This window comes from Ochotona princeps, chromosome 9, assembly GCF_030435755.1.
Source record: "Ochotona princeps isolate mOchPri1 chromosome 9, mOchPri1.hap1, whole genome shotgun sequence".
Taxonomy (NCBI): domain Eukaryota; kingdom Metazoa; phylum Chordata; class Mammalia; order Lagomorpha; family Ochotonidae; genus Ochotona; species Ochotona princeps.
The window spans coordinates 76,698,707-76,718,703 of NC_080840.1; the positions used below are offsets into that span (position 1 = coordinate 76,698,707).

A 19,997-nucleotide genomic window follows, 5' to 3' on the forward strand; every position below is an offset into this window, starting at 1 on the left:
AGGACAGTGATGACTAAAGTGCTCATTGCGTTTAATCACAGATTGCTTACAAATATAACAGCAGGGGGGCGCTACACATGGGAGGCATCGTAGTGGTGAGCTGGAGGCAGCCGCCAGAGGACACTTGCACCTCGCTCTTGCCCTTGGGAGCCCCTCTCCCTCCAAGTGTGAGACCTTCTGGCTTGCTGTAGGACAGCCCTCCCTCAATCTAGCAGGTTTCTAGCAGTAAATCAACTAGCTGTTTAGAAATGAGAAAGCAGAAGGCCATTAGGCAGGGTGTATTCTGGACTGCTGGCGTGAGGCTGGCAGGGGAGCCCAGTGCGCCGCTGTGTATCACCTGCACCCTGCTGGGCAACAGCAAGACGTTCCTGGGCCACAACAGCTCAGAGTGGATGGCGGTTTGGCATCGAGCATATACACATGGAACTCACTGGTGACACTGTGCTGCTGCCCTCAGAGGCCTCATGCGTGCCCACCCCCTAGATTCTGGAGAAGAATGCAGAAAAATTAGCCCTTACGGAGACCCTGCTGTTCTGACTAGCTCAATGTGATTATGTGACAGAAGGAGATTTGAAGAGAGCCGGGCAGCAGACATTGTCACAGTGGTGGCGGGTGCTTCGAATACTGGATGGTGTCCAGGGCAGCCCCGATGTCGTAGTTCTTGGTCTGCAGGAGCCTGGTGAGCCAACCACCTTCATCAGAGAACCCCATGGACAGCATCTGAGACAAGGACTCGATCAGCCGGGGGTCAGCCTCTGCCAGAAACAGTAACAGGAAACATGAGAGAGTGTGACCAGGCCCGTAGGTGGGGCTGACCCAAGACCCAGCAGCACCTTGGCATTTACCCAGCAGGTACCCAGTGCCTGTCAGGGGCCACCACCTCCAGACACCCCTATCCTGCAGGGATCCTCAGAAAGGCACCCCATAAAGATGCAGAGAGCATCCCAGGCTGACCTGGCAGACCCTATAGGCTCACTGTTGCTTAAGTGCCAGGAACAAGGAAGCAAATGAGCACAGTCATGTTCCAATAAATTTTATGGAGAGTGAAATGTGTCACTTTTTTTTTTTTCCTTTTTAAAGATTTATCTTGAGGGAGTTAAGAGAGGGGAGATCTCCCATCTGGGTTCACTGGCCAAAGCTGGGCTAGGCTAAACCGGGAGCTTCATCCATGTCTCATGTGTGGGTGCAGGGATTCAAACACTTGGGCCATCTTCCTCTTTCTCCTAAGCCATTATAAGGGAGCTGGGTTAAAGTGGAGCAACTGAGACAGGAACCAGCAACCATATGAGTCACCAGCATGACAGGCAGTGACTGCCTACAACACGAGAACATGGCTCTTATCACATGCTGTTGGGAGTTTATTCCCAGCCACTTTAAAATGTAGAAATCACTAACCACCATTTATGACCCCCTAGTAAAAGGCAAAGATGAAGACTTAAGCCCACAGATAAACAGTCACTTAGGGGCTGCTGGCATTGTGGCATAGCAGGGTAAGACACCACCTACAACTCTGGTTTCAGTCTTCGCTGCTCCACTTCTGATCATGTTCCCTGCTAATGCATCTGAGAAAGTAACAGAGGACGGCCCAACTGCTTCAGCCTCTGCATTCATGTAGGAGAGCTGAATTGAGCTTGAGTTCAGGCCTTGGTCTGGCTCAGTCCCAGGCATTGTGGTCATCTGGAGAGTGAACCAGTGGACAGGAGATCTAACTCTGCTATTCAGAGAAGTATATAATTTTTTTAAAGCCACTTAAACATTTTAAACATTGTTCCCATTTGGCAATAATAAATCTCAACTCTTTTACCCAAGGCCACCAGTGCCAGCCACCCACTGCCCTCTACCCCTCTACTTCCCAGGCTGGCTCCATGCTGGTTCAAGAGTCAGCACACTGAAGTCACAGTGAGGATGGTTAAGGGGACACAGGCAATGCTAATGCGGGGCTGCCTCTTCCAGCCCCAGCTCCACTGCCTTGATCCTCGAGCATGAAGGAACTGCTAAATTAGCCTAGCTCAGCATGCACTGAATAGGACAAACCCAACTCCTATGTCTTTTCTCACGTCAGTGGACGAGCCTGCCGATGCCACACAGAGGACACACACCCCCGCCTCTGGAGCTGACTTGCCTGGTGGCAGATGGGGGTACAAGGCAGCTTCCTTCAGCCCCGTGGGTCCTTCCTGGGAAGGGTCCAGAGAGCTTGGCCCCTCCGATGCGGGCATTTGCAGGGACTGCAGTTCACCTGTTGACGGGTCCACTTCTTTTGAAGACAAGTGCGTCCAGTCATCATCTCCTCCCGAACAGTTATCAGACTCCATCTGCTCCTGAATACAACCCACCATGAGGACTCGAGGCTGGCCATAGCCACATGGCCATCCCAGCAAAGCATCAGGGTATGGGGGGGCCAGGAGCTGCTGGCAGCGGTTAGCCACTGACAAAGACCAAGCCTGAAGTTCTAGCAGAAGGGCAGGGTGACAGAAGGGCCACGGGCACGAGACCGCCACAGCAGTGAGGCCCCTCAGACTGTGCAGCCAGGAGGGAACAGGCTCACCTCAGGCTGGGCCCCAGGCTCCAGGACTATCTTCCTCATCTTCTCTGCCAGACACTGTGCTGTGCCCTCATTGTTCCCATCCTCCTTGCTGGGTTCAGAGGAGCAGCTGCTCGGCTGAGAGCTACACTTCTCTGTGCTGGAACTTTCTGGAGAGGCAGGTGTCAGGCGGCTTCTTTTCCCTCCATGTTCAACATCAATATCAACTTCAATACCTAGAGAGCACAGGGAATAGAGGGCTATGAAATCCTCCAGAGGGAGCTCAGTGCTGGGGGCTGCAGGCAGACAGCCCCGTCTCACGCTCCCTGCCCACTCCCCAGGGCCCAAGCAGCCCTCTGCTCAGCTGCTTTGCCTGACCAAGTGTACTGCTCATTTCTCACTAGATCATTCACTGCCTCCCCCCCCACTTCTGACCAGTCACACCCACTGTACAAACACTTGAGTTTGTACAGTGTGTGTCTTCCCCATGTTCTTCAGCTGCATCTCCAGCTTTCTGGGAGTAGCCCCTCAGACAGCCCCTCCGGGCGTGCCAAGCTCCAGGCCTGGCTACCGCTCTGGGCATGGGCAGGGCTCACAGCCTGTGACCACCTCTCCTTCCTATTAGGTCCCCCTTTTTAATGTTTTCTTCATTCTGGTTTGAGTCATTTTGTTCCACTCAAGGCCTAATTTATGAAGACCTTGTATTCTAGAAAGAGATCTTGCTTTGCCCTCATTCTTGATCATTTTAGCCAGGCTAAAGTGGAAACCCATTCTCCCTGCAACTCCTGAAGCACCGGTTGTTGCTATGCCTTCCAGCTCCCAGCAGCCTGTATATCTTTCCCCTCCTGGAGGACACCTGACACCAGATGGGCGAGGCCTTGCTCAGTCTTTGTCCACCACAGACAGGAAACAGCCTCTTCCCATCTAGAGGCCAACTCCTTCCTTCATCTGGGGGCTTCCAGGATTACCCTTCTATTTCTCCTCTTTTCTCTCTTATCCCTATTATTTCTGCTTTTGGCAGGTCATCTTACTGTCTGGGGATTTCAAGCCATCTCTCAGACAACACGAGTGCTTCCATCATACACAGCTGGGAGCAAGAACTCAATCTGGGTCTCCCATACGACAGGAAGTCAGTTCCTTGAGCTGTTGCCGCTTCCCAGGGCCTGGCCTAGCAAGAAGCTGCTTCAGGAGCCAGCAGCAGCAGGCGGCTACTGAGGCCGGCAGGCTGGCCTGGGGCCTAACGTCTGCTCCCTCCGTGGGCTCCCAGTCACCTCCAGAAGGCCCAGCATCCCTACTACAATGGAAATACGATGGCTTTAGCCACCCTGCAGTGCTGACTATGGAACTAGTCTGTGAATGTTCACAGCTTTTTTCTGCAAATATTTCTAATCTACATTACTTGAATCAGAACAAACCAAATCTATGGCAGGGGAGGGAGTGGCACATAGTTCTTTGGGACGATCTTAGAACCTAATCTTTCTTTTGAGGTTTTCCTTTTTCCTACTTTCAGTTTTTTAATTTTTAAAAAAGATTTGTTTTTATTTGATAGAGTTAAGAGAGGAGACAGAGATCTGTGGATTCCTTCCAAATGGCTGCAACAGCCAGAGCGGGGCCAGTTTGAAACCAGGAGCTTCTTCTGGATCTTCCACATGAATGCAGGGGCACAAGCACTTGGGCCACCCAGCACCGCACCCCTCAGGTGACCAGCAGGGAGCTGAACTGGAAGTGGAGCAGTTGAGACTCCAGGCAGCACCTTCATTTTTAACTTCAATGTTTTCTGATCCTTTGTCACTCTACAATACTTATCTCACTGGGGATGTTGGCATTCTCTCCCTGTAAGACCTTCCTTTCCATGTGTAGACAGTCCTTAATCACGCGTTCTGTCCTGGCAGTCTGACACTGGTGCAGAGAAGGTTCTGAGGAAGTCCTCAGTGGGATCAGAGAAGGTGCGAGCACTGGGCGCTCTCCGCCAGAAGCAAGGGGAGCACCTTCCTCTCGGCTTGGCCGGGGAAGCTGGCTGTCGGGCCCTGAGCCCTGTCACTCTGCTTCTCTGTTACGCCCTTTATATGTGGAAGAGTTTGAGGACAAGCAGCCAAGAGCAGGCCTATCTGCAGGTGCAGGTGTACTGTGGAGATACTACAGTAGATTAGGCAGACTGCTGCAGGATGGCCGAGATCGTTAAGTCCCCTTACATAGAAGTCAGGTTTGTACCATACTGCAGTGTGTTTTATGTCTTCACTGGGCAGGCCTTTGGTCTAGTGGCTAAGACGTCCTCATCCCCTAACAGAGTGCTGAGCAGGAACATCTCCAGCTTTGACTCCCTGCAGATGGGCACCCCAAGAGGCAGAAGTGAAGGCTGCCACCCACATGGGAGACCTGGGTTGATTCCAGTTCTAGCTGGTAAAGGAGTCTAGGGAGTGAACCAGTGAAGGAGAGTTCACCTTATCTCAGTCTCTCAAACTAAAGGGGGAAAATAAAAAAGCATGTTTCAGGAAGTACTTTATTGCTAAAAATGCTAAGGACCATCTATTGGGAAAGCAACAGTTAGAGGCTGCTCCCGACAGGGTCACCACAAGCCCCCCATCATGCCAGCTGTGGGTCTGCAAAAAACAGGAGGTGGAGCACAGGCTGGGAGGGCATCTCTCAGCCTCTAGGATCCAAGCTGTTCTCTTTTTCTTTCCAACTTCTCATGGCGAAAGCATTCAAGCAACAGGAATGGGTGAATGAAATCAATCTTAAAAAGAAAAAGGATCAAAGGTGGTGGCATCAGGGCTTGTGATGTCTTGTGACCGTCTGTGCTTGCTTCCCCGAAATCTCTGCGTGTTTACCCAACAGCCTGTGTGTCCTGTGCTTGCCTGCTCTGCGTCCTCCCTGTTTGTGGGCTGGCACCAAGAGCTCCCAGTCTACACTCTGCCCTCTGGGAGGCAGCTCTGGAACAGTGCCCTTCAGGCAGTCACCAGTTCTCATTAAAAAAAAGAGAGAGAGAGAAAACGCCTCGCTTCAACAGCAGGTTGAAGCTGGTTTGTGACCCCAAAATCCGGTCCTAATGAACTTCTCCTTGTGCACAGTTCCAGGCTCCCCCCCTCATTTGGCAGAGGCAACCCAGACACCTCCAAGACCCAACCAAGAAGGCTTTACTTTTCCTCAGATCTCTGGGCTCATCCAAAATGGTCCCCACCCTGAGTAGGAAACCCAGGGCAGTCCTCTGCTGGCACACACGGGTCTTGTGGTGCTTGGGGGTGACCCGAAGTTATCTGGGAAACCTCCAGATCAGTGACCCCAGGCTCGAAGGTCCCTTACTAGGTATTCAGGAAGGTGGGTCTGGGAACTCAGACTGCTTCCAGAGTGCCCATCTGGAGCGGAAGACCGCTTTGTGATTTCTCATGTCTTATTGTTCCTTTACTGACAGATTTTGTTCCTCAAAGTAATTTTAATAAGGTTTTTATGCGCCAAATATATATTCTCCAAGCCCGCGGTTGATTGTGATGCTCCTCCAGGCTTGAGAAACGCTGTGTGCAGCACCTCCCTGAGCCCATGGCCCCTGATGGGTCACCAATTAGTGGACAGCTGTCAACCTTCCACTTCAGTCTTCCACACTTTTTGCTTGGCTCAAGTGAGTGGCAGGCAGGTAGGCAGAGCTCACCTTCCTGCCCTCCTGTCACCCAACAGCTGCCCCCAGGCAGACATTAAAAAGATCAACTCCTTTTCTCAACAAAGTAGGGGAAAAAGCAACAGGTGGTCTGAGATGACCCCCAAAAAAGTTACTGCTTCAAAGCTGAGGTCTGGGGGCTAGCACTGGGGCCTGAAAAGCCAGCATCCCACCAGCTGCTGGTTCAAGATCTGGCAGCTCCAATTCCAATCCAGCTCCCTGCTAACACACCTGGGAAAGCAGTGAAGGTGTCCCAAGTGCTTGGACCCCTGCCACCCACAGGGGAGACCCAGAAAAAGTTCTGGGCTCCTGGACTTGGCCTGGCCCAACCTCAACCATTGTAGCCATTTAGGGAGTGAACCAGTGGATGGAGACCTGTGTCTCTTGGTGTCCCCCTCTCTGTAACTCTTTCAATTTAAGAAAACAAAAACAAACAAACAAAAAAAGCCTGCTGTGAGGCAGAAGCATTGAGCAGAAATTGCCTGGGCTAGAGCAGCAGCAGCCCCAGGCAGTCACAGTGGGCAGTCACAGTAGGCCTGAGTCCCCAGCCACCTGTGGTCTTTCAGACACTGGACACAGATTGCTTGGAGGCCATAAGTCCTTACTAGTCTCTATGATAGGTCATCACCTCCTCTCCTGAGGTGAAAATTCAACTGGATCAACAGTGTGTTAGGGGCCCCATGGCCAGACGGGAGCGCTCACTTACCCAAAGGGCTAAGGGCAGCTGCAACACTCTCCCCCACATTCTTCAGGAAGTTGACGCTGGGATCCTGCGATGGGCCAGGAGCTTTGATTTTTACAAATGAAAATAGATAATCCTTAATCTAATGCCCAGGGTGGCCATCCAAGGTGCTATCCCAGCAGCCCACACTCGGTACTTGCTCTCCTGCACCCACAGTCCCTGAGTGCTGGCGCTTGGTAACCCTGCAGGCTCAGCAAAGGTAGCACATACAGCAATTCACCATACAGTGCCGTTTACTGAAACACACAGCCCACCTCTGTTCCAACACACCTCAGTTCAATGGTCAGAGTACAATGAAATCAGGATAAATCCAGAATCCCAAAGGCTGGAGTACAAAGCCCCGTGTTGGTGTTTAACCTTGTAGCTTGTTTAAAGACTTGAGCAACTGTGGCTGTAATCTTTCAGCAAGCTAACACCAGAGGCCCAGGGGGAGCGGTGCTATGGCACAGTGGGCAACCTGATAGTTCATGCCCTAGCTGCTCCACTCCCAATCCAACTGCCAGCTAATGGCCTGGGAAAAGCAACAGAAGATGACCCAAGTGTTAGGGCCATGCCATCTGTATGGGAGACACAGATAAAGCTCCTGGCTTTGGCCTGGCCTGTGTAGCCACCTTGGGTGTAAGCCAGCAAATGGAAGATCTTTCCCTCTGTCTCTCTCCTTTTCTGTAACCCTTTCAAATAAATACATGTTTGAAAAAGAGAGGCAGGGGCTGGGAGGACCTCTCTGCCTGTCCTTGGACACTGGACAGCATAGAGAGAGACAACATGTGAGGTACGCGTGGGTGACGCCACAGCTGGACATGGGACTTGAAACTCAGGACACTGCAGGGGTCTTATGCCTACTGGATGCTGCAGAGGTCTAGGACCCTGCAGACCCTCAGGATGCCAGCCAACTTGGCACACAGCCTGCCTGACTACTCGTGCCTTTCAGAAGCCAGTTGGGGCAAAAACCTCACCTGATTCCGCAGAGCAGCTGGGGCGAGCATCCCCGGCTCGAGGAGGACGTGGGCTCCAGTTCCCTGGGGGCCCCATCTCCCAGCCTGGCCACCCAAAGTGTCCATGTTTCAGCTTCCGGAGCCACCGGTTGTGAGCGAAGCCCTGGAGGAGGAGTAAGCAGAGGGTCCCAGCAGTGAGGGGCTCCAGTCAGCCCAGTCCCACCCTCGCCGCAGGCCTGCAAAGAAGGGCTGCTCACCTCGAAGTGCCCCAAGGGGCTGGGGAAGGCCAACTTGCTATGCTCCCGGTGCAAGCCCTTCCCCTCGCAGGCCCCGCACAGGTCGTAGTCTGCGCAGACGCTGCACTTGTAGCGGGTTCCCACCACTGGCCCGTTGCAGCCGTCACAGATCACGTTGGGATGCACCATGTTGCGGGACATCTCCTGTGCACAGTGGGGGCGGTGCTCCCGCCGGCACTCCTTCTTCTCTGCAGGGAGGTAGGGAGAGTGAAGGTGAGGGGTTCTGGAGCCACTGGCCCACTCCCACATCTGTCAGCCAGCCTGAGTGAGCAATCCACATCAAAGCCATTTTGGCCTTGCTCCTTTACCAACACTATGAAAGGCTGCCCTGAGCCCAGGGCTCAGGGGAAGCACAGACCCTTCTTTCCCATACTGGCAGCATTTATGATATCCCTGCCTCAGCCCCAGAGTCCCACACTAGCTGCATAGAGCAGTCATGCCCTGATTCCCCAAACTGGGGGCCCTGGCTTCCCATACCTTTTATGTAGATACGGAAGATGTCATCCTTCACGTAGCCCATGGCCATCATCAGTTCCTCATCACTGGAGAAGGCAACCAGGTCTCCATCCTCATCTAGGGGATTCAGACAGCACAGGAACACACTCAACAGGATGCACACTCGCCCCAGGCCAAAGCCAATGCTGACAGAACCTCAGCAGTCTCAGCCCAGGAACCTGCTTCTCCACTAACTTACTTTGGTCCACTCCCCAGGTACTCTCCATGGCCAGGACTGGGCCAGGCAAAAGTCAGAAACTCACCCCAGCTCCCCCATATGGGAGCAGGGGCCCCATCACCTTTCCCTCACAGTGTCTACACTGGCAAGAAGCCAGAGTCAGGACGCAGAATCCAATAGGGGGTCCAGGTATGCTAACCTAGCCAATTAACCACTGGGCTCCAACCAAGGGACAAACGGATCTACACCAAGTCTCCAGGCTTTGTATGTTGGCTCACACAGTTTTAAAACCCCACCACAGGCTCAGTACACCATGCACAGGCTGCAGGCTAAACCCAGCCTGAGGGCACCAGAGGGCGATGCCCACCCACAGAACAATACAAGGGGAGTCCATCACCAATGACACCAACACGGGGGCTGTATCCACAAAAAGCAGCGGGTACACCACTGATGAGCCTGAACATGTTACACTAAACTCAGACACAAATCCGAACTGCATGCAAGACTCCTACACCCAACAGTGTGCTGGTTCTCTCCTTGGAAGAGAACAGAGAGTAACTCAGTGGCTGCAAGGGCAGAGGGAGAAGGCGGCGGAATGAACGGTAAAAGGTCAGGTGATGAGAGGAGCTAACCTGGGTTGTGATCACAAGTCCCACAAACTCATGAATACTTTAAAAACCCACTGAACTGGGGCAGGCATTTAAGTGCCAGCTTGGAAAACTGGGATTCCATGTAAGCCTCCTGCTAGCGTGCACTGGGGAGACAAAAAAGTTGGGCGGCTGCCACCCTCCTGGGAGACCAGGCTGGAGCTCCAGGCTCCTGGCTTGGCTGGAGCTGGCCGTCGCAGACATCTAGTGAGAGAACCAGCAGATGGAAGGCTCTGTGTGTGTGTGTTTGCGCACGCGCCCTTTGAAAATGAAATAACATTTTAAAGCCACCGAATTGTATGCTTTAAGTGAATACATTTTATGGCGTGGGTGTTACAGCTCCATAAAGTTATTACCGAGAAATCAAAACAAAACAATGTTGGGCAGGCTAAGGCGGGCGGGAGGTCCAACCGAGTTCCCTCCCAGAGGCGGGCCTCGGCCAAGGACCTCCCTCCCTGATACACCACAGTCCCGGGACACCACCCCCGCCCCAGCAGCGCAGCAAGAAAACCTTAGCCATGGCTCCGGGCTGGTCCCCACGCTCCCCACCGCCCCGGCCTAGGCGTTTCCCGCTCGCCCCAGCCTGTTTACCTGCCTCTGCCAGGCCCGGCCTCTTCCGGGACACCCTGTAACCCGAGTGTCCGCCTGACCACCTTCCCAGCCCGGTGCGTCCTTGCCAAGGACCGCATCATGGCGGGGAGCGGGCGACGTCTGACACAGAGGGGCCGGGTCTTGGTCCTGGGCTATGGCATCCGAGACCCAAACGGGGGGCACGCAGGGGCCGCCACCCACCCACACAGCGATCAAGGACAGCCCCTCTCCCGCTCCGCTGCTGCGCAGCCTGCACCGAGGAGGACGAGGCAGCCCCGACCGGACCCGACCCCGGCCCACTCACCGCGATAGTGCGCCTGGAAGCCGCCGGGCCGCAGCACCGGGAACAGAGCGGCCACCCGGGCCAGCAGCCGCTCGCAGGGCCCGGGGCCAGCCGCCGCTTCGGCCTCCGCCTCGGGCTCCGGGCTGAAGCAGAAACTGAAGCGGCGGATCTCGCGCGCCGCCTCCTCCTTTCCCAGAAGATAGGCCTTCACGGTGAACGACGCCATGGCAGGTAGAGAGCGGTACCGCCAAGTCAAGCCAGGAAGCCGCGTCGATGGCGACAGCGGCGGCCGACGCGCCCAGCCTTTATAGGGCCCTGCGCCCTCCCCGGGGCGGAGCCTGAACTCTCCAGCACCCGCCCCCGCCGCCCGCGCGGCCTCTCGCGAGTCTCCCTGCCAGGGCCCCGGGCCTGCTGCCCCCACCTCGCCAGGAAGCGCCAGCCGCCCACCCCACCCCCGCACACACACACGCTGCCCAAAGGAACCCTGCTGCTCCCCCGGAAGCGGGCCTCCGGAAAGCCTTAGGGTTGGGGTCCTGCCACAGGCCGCTCTAGGGCTGAGGCCTGGCTGTGACTCAGCAGCTTAGGTCGCTCTCCAGTCGTCAGGGGATGCCCTGCAGTGCATGCTGAGGGACACCCCAGAGACCCCCTAGACCCGAGGGGCTGCCTCTGCCATGCCCTGGCTGCAGAGGGCAGCCCCCCAACCACAGAGACCCTAGCTGTCCAGGGACTGATAGCACGTTCAGGCCTGAGCTCCCGCCTTCACAGGAGTTGGCTTGAGAAATGCTGGGTGGGGGGTGGAGTGGGGTGGGGTGTAGGCTAAACCTCAGCCTGTGGCGCCAGAATCCCAGTCCAGGCTGCTCCACTTTTGATCCAGCTCCCTGATTATGACCTAGGAACGCAGCATAGCCTGGCCCAAGTCCTGGGCCTCTGCACCTACATAGGAGAGCCAGCTCCTAGGTCCTGGCTTCGATCTGGCCAAGCTCCAGCTGTTATGACTGCTTAGGGAATGAACCAGCAGATGAAAAATCTCTGTCCATCTCTCCTGTAACTCTGCTTTTTCAATAAAAATAAAATCTGAAAAAAAAAAATTGGGCCCAACGCCATGGCCTAGTAGCTGAAGTCCCCACCTTGAATGCACCGGGATCCCTTATGGGCGCCAGTTCATGTCCCAGCTGTTCCACTTCCCATCCAGCTCCCTGCTTGTGGCCTGGGAACACAGTCAAAGATGGCCCAAAGTCTTGGGACCCTGCACCTGCATGGGAGACCCAGAAGAAACTCCTGGCTCCTGGCTTCAGATCAGCCTAGCTTTGGTCATTCTGTAAATCTGCCTTTCCAATAAAAATAAATACTTATTTTTTAAAACAGTAAAAAAATAATAAATACTGACAAGAACAGAGGGCAGAGGCTAGGAAGCCCCTCGCCCCACCCTGGCCCATCCTGCTGGAAGGCCAGCATGGGGATCAGCCAGCAGTTGCTTCCTGCGGCTCAGAAGACCTAGAGAAGCCTCCAGCCCCCTGACTTCAGTCCCCAGAAAGCCTCATCTTAGCACCTGGGGGACTGGGTGGGCATCTGGGACAGAACAGAGCACCCAGGCTGTGCGCAGACCAGGGTTTTTATGGGCATGGATAGTGTGGACCCTCCATTATTCCCCCATCCCCTTTCAGGGGTATTGCTGAAATTCCTTCCAGAATATCCTGGGCAGAATTCGTGGTCGTCTAGTGCAAAGTTTCCCTAGGCTGCCCCTGGGGAGGGTTGGGACCCACCAGACAGGCCTACAGAAGGAGAGCCAGATTTAGTTTTTGGTTTTTTGGTTTAAGATTTGTTTATTTGCTATTTAAAAGGCAAAGCTACAGAGAAAGAGACAGAGATCTTCCAGCAACGGCTGGAACTGGGCTGATTCAAAGGCAGGAGCCAAGAGCTTCTGCCCAGTTTCCCATTTGGGTACAGGGGCCCAAGGACTGAAGAAGCCATCCTCCACTGCAGAGAGCTGGATGGGAAGCGGAGCAGCCTGACTCAGGACTCCTATAAGCCAGGGAGGAAGGCTGAGGCTCAGCAGCCCCAAGCGCAAGACTTTTGATATTAAATGTTTCCCTGCTTCCACAGTCTGCTTCTACCCTGCTTCATTCAACAATACCGAAAAATCACATTTTTTTCCTCTTGCACATACAAGCTGCCTAGCAAACCTGTCAGCCCAGGATTCAACAAAGCAGATTCCTGCCCGCAGGGTCTCAAGATTGCTGACCACAAAGGCAGCCAAACAGGGTAGCGGGTTGGGAGGGGGGAGTGGTTTGGGGTGGGGGTGGGGAGTGGTTTCAGCTTTTCAGAAAACAATCCAGAGCAAGGCCTGGGCGGAGAGCAGGGTCCCGGGGTGAGAGCGCCCAGGGAGGGTCCTGGGAACTCCAGATCAGATCCGCTGGGTCAAACGCCTGTCTTTCCAAGGGAGATCTGGGGGACTGGAAAAACCTGTGGCTGGGGAGACCCACGGAAGAGAGGGGGCTGCTGGGATGCTGGCTAGGCAGGTGCACAGGTGGCTCAGGCCACAGGAAGAATCCATTCTACCTGGAGAGGCTGTGCCCTCCCAGAGCACTCCCCATGTGCAGCTGTGACCATGGAAAGGGTCCCTGGCCGGTTGGACCCTCTGCCCTGGGACAGCTGCGCAGAAGTTCCGGTCTGCAGACAGGTGCCATCCAAGCATGACTCAGCAATCTAGTGCAAGTCCTTCAGGCCAGAGAACCACAGAGCCCCATGGTGAGCGGTGGGCTCCTCCCTGGAGACAGAAGCTTTCAGGAAGGGCCCAGGAGAACTCTGACCCCCACCCCACCCCGCACGAGGATGTACCAGCTGACCAGGCCGCCGCCCCAGCAACACGTTTGTTTGCTCCTTGTTTTCGGCCCGATTAGGCGTTGGGGCACAAAGTGAGGAGGCTGGGCAACAACCGGAAAGGGGGTCCTAGGACGCCCCGGAACTGGAGACCCCAGCCTCTGAGGCTGTCCAGACGGTGGTCGGGGCCAGCAGGCCGGGCTGCGGCGGTGGCTGGCGGGCCGGGGAACCCCCTGGCGGGGCCCTGTCAGGCTGCAGGCGCTGGGGTCAGGCGGCCCGGGCGTGCGGGCGTGAGTCAGCGTCCCGTGACCGTCAGTCAAAACAGGGGATCCCCGGCCTGCCCTAATCTCGGGGAGGGGCCAAGGGGGCTCTGCCAGGAAAGCCCCTTACCCTAGCTGCGGGGACCCACGGCTCTCCTCTCCCCACCCTGCCCCGCCTCACCTGCCTGGTCCTCTGGCTTTCTCCCCTCCCTCTCCGCCTCAGCGGCATCCCACTAGTGCGCTAAGGTTTACCTTCTTTTGCATGTGTAGGGCTGGGAAAGGGACTCTTGGAGACTTGGGAGCTCTGAGCACAGCTCTGAGCACAGCAGAGCTCCCGGACACTGCCTGCTGCTCACCCCTACCTACCCCTGCCCTTTCCCACTGAACCCCATCTCTCAGCATAGTTTTCTGAAGTATTTTCTTGGGGCACATCAGCTGCGTGGTGGGGGGAGATCACGGAGGACAGAGCCCTCCCCCAGACTCAGGCCCCAGGGATAAGTGTCCCTGTGGAGTTGTGACAGCCACCCATTCCCACATAGTCACGCCCCTGCACTCACCCTGAGAGACACCTGACCAGTGGTCCTGGGCAGCCAGCTCCAGCTCCTGTGTGTCCTTTCTTGCAGAAGCTCACAGCCCAGCCGGGTATCAGCAGTCTAGAAAGCCTGTGACAGAAAGGTGCAGGGAGCTAACAAGGGGGCCCAGACAGGACTGGAGAATTAGGGGGTACTGTGGAGGACATCTGCACCTCCAGTCTGGCTGTTGTGGAGTTGTACCCAGAAGGTCATCAGACAAGGGCTGTCTCTCTGGACAAATTCTCACACTGGGGACTCATGTGGCACCCCGTTCTGCACACAGCCCAGCACAGGCATGAGGAGACAGGGCCTGACCTGATGCCGGGCTGTGTGCTGTGTAAATCCTGCTCAGTGGCAAAGGCTGCCAGGACTTTCAGGCCCTGCAGTCGGCCCTGAGCAGGGCACAGATCCCATGGATGGCAGAAGGGAAGGGGGGTCTGAGGGCCACTGGGGGCATTCCCCGACTCAGTGCTCACCCACCCAAGCAGTGGGTCTCAGCACAGTCAGCACCCCAGCCTTCAACCTCTACAGTGGAAGATCATCTGCAGAAGCTGGCATTGTGGGACGTGGGGGGAGGGGAGGCCATGGGGGATGTTTCCTCACTTATGCAGCTCCCTGGAAATGTGCTCCCCATGGAAGCAGATGCTGGCCTAAGTGCCTGGGATCCTGGCACCTGTGCAGAAGGTCCTGATGGCATTCCTGGCTCAACCGTGGCTGGAGTGATCACTTGGAGAGTGAACCAGCAGACAGAAGATTTCTGTCTCTCTCCCCTCCGACACTATGCCTTTCAAAAGATTAAATAAAGCAGCTGGTATTAAGGCACAGCGGGTAAAGCCACTGCCCAAAGGCTGGCATCCCATATGGGTGCTGGCTTGTGGCCTGGGAAGGCAGTCGAGGACGGCCCAGGGCCTTGGGACCCTGCACTCATGTGGGAGACCTGAAAGAGGATCCTGGCTGCTGGCTTCAGATACACGCAGCACTGGCTGTTGCAATCACTTGGAGAGTGAATCATCGGATGGAAGATCTTCCTCTCTGTCCTCCTCTCTGTACATCTACCTTTACAATAAAATAAATAAATCTTTAAAAAAAGGCTTCATCTGAAACAGAGAGGAGTGGTGAGAAAGGAAGCAAGGTGTAACAGGATAAGGTGTCCATCAGAACAGGTGGCCATATCTGCAGACATAATCAGAGAGAACGCCCAGAAAGAACATTCAGACTGGGAGAGCAAGGTTACACGGTTTGATGGAGAGAATGCACCTGCCGGGCCAGGCGGGCAGCTCAGCAAAGAGCTGGGAGCTGAACCTGTGGTCTGTATTCACACTGGAGCTTACAAGGGAACAGGATCCAGTCCTTGCCACTATTTCTCCTTCATCTCCTCCCTCTTCTCCAGGACAAAGGGCTTGCTGGGTGTGAAGCAGGTAAAAGTCCTCCCGAGGTTGGACTGCCCAAGGTTATCAGGCAGATTCCCCAGGGATGCCTTCCTTAGAGAAGTTGGGAATCACTTGTAGAATCGTGGGCCATGAGGGTACGGGGAATTGGCAGGACTCTGAACTACTGGGCAGCTTCCAAGCTGTGTGTCAGAGGCTGCTGCATCCCTTTCACTTTTCCTGAGGCCCCTCTCACACACTTCCTACCCAATGGCCCCACTTCCCACACAGTGTGTTAGGCCCCTGACAGCTATGGGGGGATGGTAAATGAAGGGACAGATGCTTGAGTGAAAAGGTATGTGGATATCTGGTCAAGACCACATCCCCTACCGAAGTCTGGGTCGAAGTTTCAGTTCTGCTTCGGACGCAGGCTTCTTGCTAGAGCGTACCTCAACTAGCTGGGTCGCAGGCACCCACCCCACTGAGAGATGTGAGTTTCAGGCTGAGGGCAGCCCCAGCTGCTGTGAGGGATGGAAGATTATGTCTGATTATGTCTATCTCTGTGCGTGCCTTTTGTGTAGTGAGAAAGAGAGGAAAGGAAGGAAGGAAGGTAGGAGGGAGGGTGGAAAGGAAGAGGGGAGAGAGAAGAGAAGAGAAGAGAAGAGAAGAGAAGAGAAGAGAAGAGAAGAGAAGAGAAGAGAAGAGAAGAGAAGAGGGAGCTTCCCTCAGGAGATGGGGAGTACCACTTGACCGGAGCTTGGGCTCCTGGTCAGTCAGAACCAGCCCTGAGCAGCAGAGGATGGTTGGATCCTGGCTGTTGTGCCTCGGGCTTCAGGGAGACCTGGTGCTGGGTCCAATAGCACTGAATCCAGGTGGAGCCCAGAGTATTGACACCTCCACCTCTCCCACACCCAGGCTTGCTCAGGGGTCAGCGCAGTGACCAGGGCCTGGGCTACACCTGCCCTTCTCTCCACCTTCTCGCAGTTCCTGCCCAAGCTACTTCCTGATTAGGCAACAGCAGTTACCCATAGCACATCCATGTTGCCAGGAAACAATCCCCATGATCTGTGTACACGGAGTCTCGGGGCTCCTCAGCAGTGCCTCCCTGGGAGCAGGCACAAAAGAGCAATGTGTCACCAAGCGTCGCTGATGGACTGCGGTAATGTTTTATCAGCCAGTGCCAGGCCAGGGAAGCCTGCGTGTTTGGGGATTAATCCTGTGGGCTGGCTGGGGTTTAACTGGCTTTGACAAGTCCCTCTTAATTCATTCACAAAAATGCATGCTCATTATTAGCCCCATTTAAGTCACTTGATCAAGCCACAAGGTGGCAGGAGGAGCTCCTGCAGGCTCCCTCCTCAGGCCAAGCTCCAGACATCAATGACTGCAACTGCCAACAGAGCTTGCAGGGCTCCCGTGTCACCCCAACTTCAGACCACCTTTCTTCCCAGGACCTACATCCTGGGAGGGCTGCTCCCAACAGGGTGTCAGCACCCTCTCTCAGCTCTAAAGGTGCGCCTTCCCCTCCTACCCTCCAGCAGGGTTCTCTGAGCCTGAAGGTCCTCCCAAACTGTTCCACTGTGTTCTGTGTTGCCACCAAGTCAAGTATCAGATGGGATGCTGGGATTAGGGGAGGCATGAGCGGGGCTTCCAAACCCACCATCCCAGAGATACCCTTGGGACAGATGGGCTCCTTGTGCCTGTTAAAGCAGCAGAAGATGGCCCAAGTCCTTGAAATCCCATGTGGGAGATCCAGAAGAGGCTGATGGCTCTTGGCTTTGGATTGGTTCAGCTCAGGCCATTGTGGCCATTTGGGGCAGTGAACCAGCTGATACAAGATATTTGTGTTTCCTTCTCTCTATAAATCGGCCTTTCTAATAGAAACAATCTCTTTAAAAAAAAAAAAAAAACATGTTGGGCCCAGAGGCGTGGCCTAGCGGCTAAAGTCCTCGCCTTGAATGTGCCAGGATCCCATATGGGTGCCGGTTCTAATCCCGGCAGCTCCATTTCCCATCCAGCTCCCTGCTTGTGGCCTGGGAAAGCACTCAAGAATGGCCCAAAGCTTTGGGATCCTGCACCCGCATGGGAGACCCAGAAGAGGTTCCTGGTTCCCGGCATTGGATCGGCACGACACTGGCCGTTGCGCTCACTTGGGGAGTGAATCATTGGACGGAAGATCTTCCTCTCTGTCTCTCCTCTCTCTGTATATCTGACTTTGTAATAAAAATAAATTTAAAAAAACAAAACAAAAAAAACCCCATGTTGTATACTTCATTGTGTACTTCCTGCCCCAAAACCATAAATAGTAAAATTCAAATATCAAAACATAAAGACATACATATATATATGATGTAGAAATAGCTGATTCTTTATTAACGCATCAAATGGTGAGATCTAGAAGGCAGGACGAGTAAGAGCCGGAAACATGACTTGACGACTCAACTGGGCTGCTGTCTGGGGGGGAGGGGGCTTTGCACAGAAGCCGAACATCTGTTTCTTCCTGTGACAGCCATGGCTACAGTTGCTGCTTCTACTGGACTCACACGCTAAGCTTTAGTGACAGGGGAGTAAAATCAAAGAATTTTTTTTTTGTAACTTTCATCTCAGCTCCAGGGTCTCCCCAGTTTTGTTCCTGGACCATGGATTTTTAAAAAAGATTTATTTATTTTTATTACAGAGTCAGATATACAGAGAGGAGGAGAGATAGAGAGGAAGATCTTCCATCGGATGATTGATTCTCCAAGTGGCCACAATGGCCGGTACCAGGAACCAGGAACTTCTCTCCAGGTCTCCCACATGGGTGCAGGGTCCCAAGGCTTTGGGCCTTCCTCTACTGCTTTCCCAGGCCACAAGCAGAGAGCTGGATGGGAAGTGGAGCTATTGGGGTTAGAACCGGCACCCATATGGGATCCCGGCATTTTCAAGGCAAGGACTTTAGCAGCTAGGCCACGCCTCCGGGCCCTGGACCTTGGATTAAGAAGGATAAAAAAGGGACAAACACAGTGGTGTAGTAAGCTAATCTTCCACCTGCAGTGCCAGCATCCCATAGGGGTGCCAGGTGGGGTCCTGGCTGCCATTAATCCAACTCCTTGCTTGTGGCCTGGGAAGCAGCAGAGGATGGCTCAAGTTCTTGGGTCCCTGAACCCAGGTGAGAAACCTCAAAGAAGCTCCTGGCTCCTGACTTCACATCGACTAAGCTCTGGCCATTGCAGACATTTGGGAAGTGAACTAGCAGATGGACTATCCCTCTATGTAATTCAGCCTTTCAAATTAATTAATTAACTTTAAAAAAAGATAAAAGGATGGGGCTTGCTCTGTGGTACAGTGCATGAACACTGGCACCCAATGTTGGAGTGCCAATTTGAGTCCCAGCTGCTCCTCTTTCAATCCAGCCTCCGTCTAATATGCCTGGAAAGCAGCAGAAGATAGCCAAGGCACCGGGATGTGGCATCCACGCAGAAGGGAGACCAGCAGGTTGGAGTTCCTGGTGCCTGGTTTCCTGGTTTGAGCCTGGCTCAGGAGTGAATCAGCAGATGGAAGGCCTTCGTGGCTGTGCCTTTCAGGAAAGGCTGCCTCCTGCAGGTGCTCTGTGAAGACCACGTGAGCTGAGGGCTGGAGGTAAAGTCCCAGCACCAAATGGCACGGTCACAGTGCAGAAGCAGAGGAAAGCGCAGGACTTTTCTGTGTGGGTTGCACTCCCTCTCCCTTCCCATACCTTCCTCCAGGGACCCAGGGTCACTGCTTCAGGCACTGGGGGTTGACCCATGGCTGAAAGGTCCGTTTTGCTGGTGGGGAGAGGCAGAGCTCAGCAGCCTGGAAGTGCCCGGGGGAAATGTGGGTGGCCTTGCAAGGGCACCCAGAACGTCTGAGGGGAAGAGCCACAAGGACCCTGAAAGAATGACTTTTTAAAATCCATGCATAGTTTCTTTCTTTTCTTAATGAACTTTTCAAACAACTTATGTACATGAATTTCCCAGTTGCTGTTTTATATCAAAATATATTTACTGTTTAATTCCGTCTTCTGGCACATTCTACACACACATTCAGCAGAAAGCAACATAGGGCAGTCTGCTCAAGGCGTCCTCCAGCCCACGAAGTGCAGCAGCTGCGGGCCACATGGGACACCCACGTCGGCCTCTGTGGACCTCTCTGCCATACCCACAGTGCCCCGGACCCCAAAGGGCTCCCAATCCGAGCCCTCCCTCTAGATCCCCGCTGGGGAGGGGCTTCTAGTCAGTGCTGGGGGGTTCCACAAAAGGCCAGGAGAAAGTCTGCAATGGGCACACTGCAATGAGGGGCCAGGCAGCCCGCGGCCCACCGCGTGGACCTGGCCGCTTTTCCGAGCTACCGGCTCAGCTTCCACCCATGCCACTCTCGGTACGGAGGGCACCAGCCGGCACCAGGTACCTCTCAACCCCCGTTGGCCTGGGCTCTGGCCTCGCGAGAGCGGTCCGTGGTCCCAGGTTCACAGGCGATCCGAACAGCAGCGAGGCGCGCACGGCGGTGAGTCTCCATGTCCTGTCTCCCATACCGTCCAGACCCCCGCTCCGGCCTGGGGGAGCGAGGGAAGCCCCATATCCTGTCCCCCATACCGTCCAGACCCCCGCTCCGGCCTGGGGGAGCGAGGGAAGCCCCACACTCCCC

General features: G+C 54.7%; 1 protein-coding gene across 3 annotated transcripts; it reads right to left on the bottom strand.

Moving 5' to 3' along the window:
• Positions 1-14: 14 nt before the first annotated feature.
• Positions 15-10,653, bottom strand: SQSTM1 (sequestosome 1). Of its 3 annotated transcripts, none has more exons than XM_012931073.2 (8): positions 10,359-10,650; positions 8,621-8,716; positions 8,105-8,331; positions 7,869-8,010; positions 6,877-6,957; positions 2,546-2,757; positions 2,237-2,318; positions 15-755 (listed from the first exon to the last, which is right to left on the bottom strand). In XM_012931073.2, exons 1-8 carry the CDS (start codon positions 10,561-10,563, stop codon positions 598-600), a joined length of 1,203 nt encoding a protein of 400 aa, XP_012786527.2. In that variant the 5' UTR covers positions 10,564-10,650; the 3' UTR covers positions 15-597. The 3 variants fall into 3 exon arrangements, with proteins under 3 accessions (XP_012786527.2, XP_004599535.2, XP_058524812.1); XM_004599478.3 differs by having other exon boundaries at positions 2,123-2,318; positions 10,359-10,647; XM_058668829.1 differs by lacking the exon at positions 6,877-6,957 and having other exon boundaries at positions 2,123-2,318; positions 10,359-10,653.
• Positions 10,654-19,997: the final 9,344 nt, after the last annotated feature.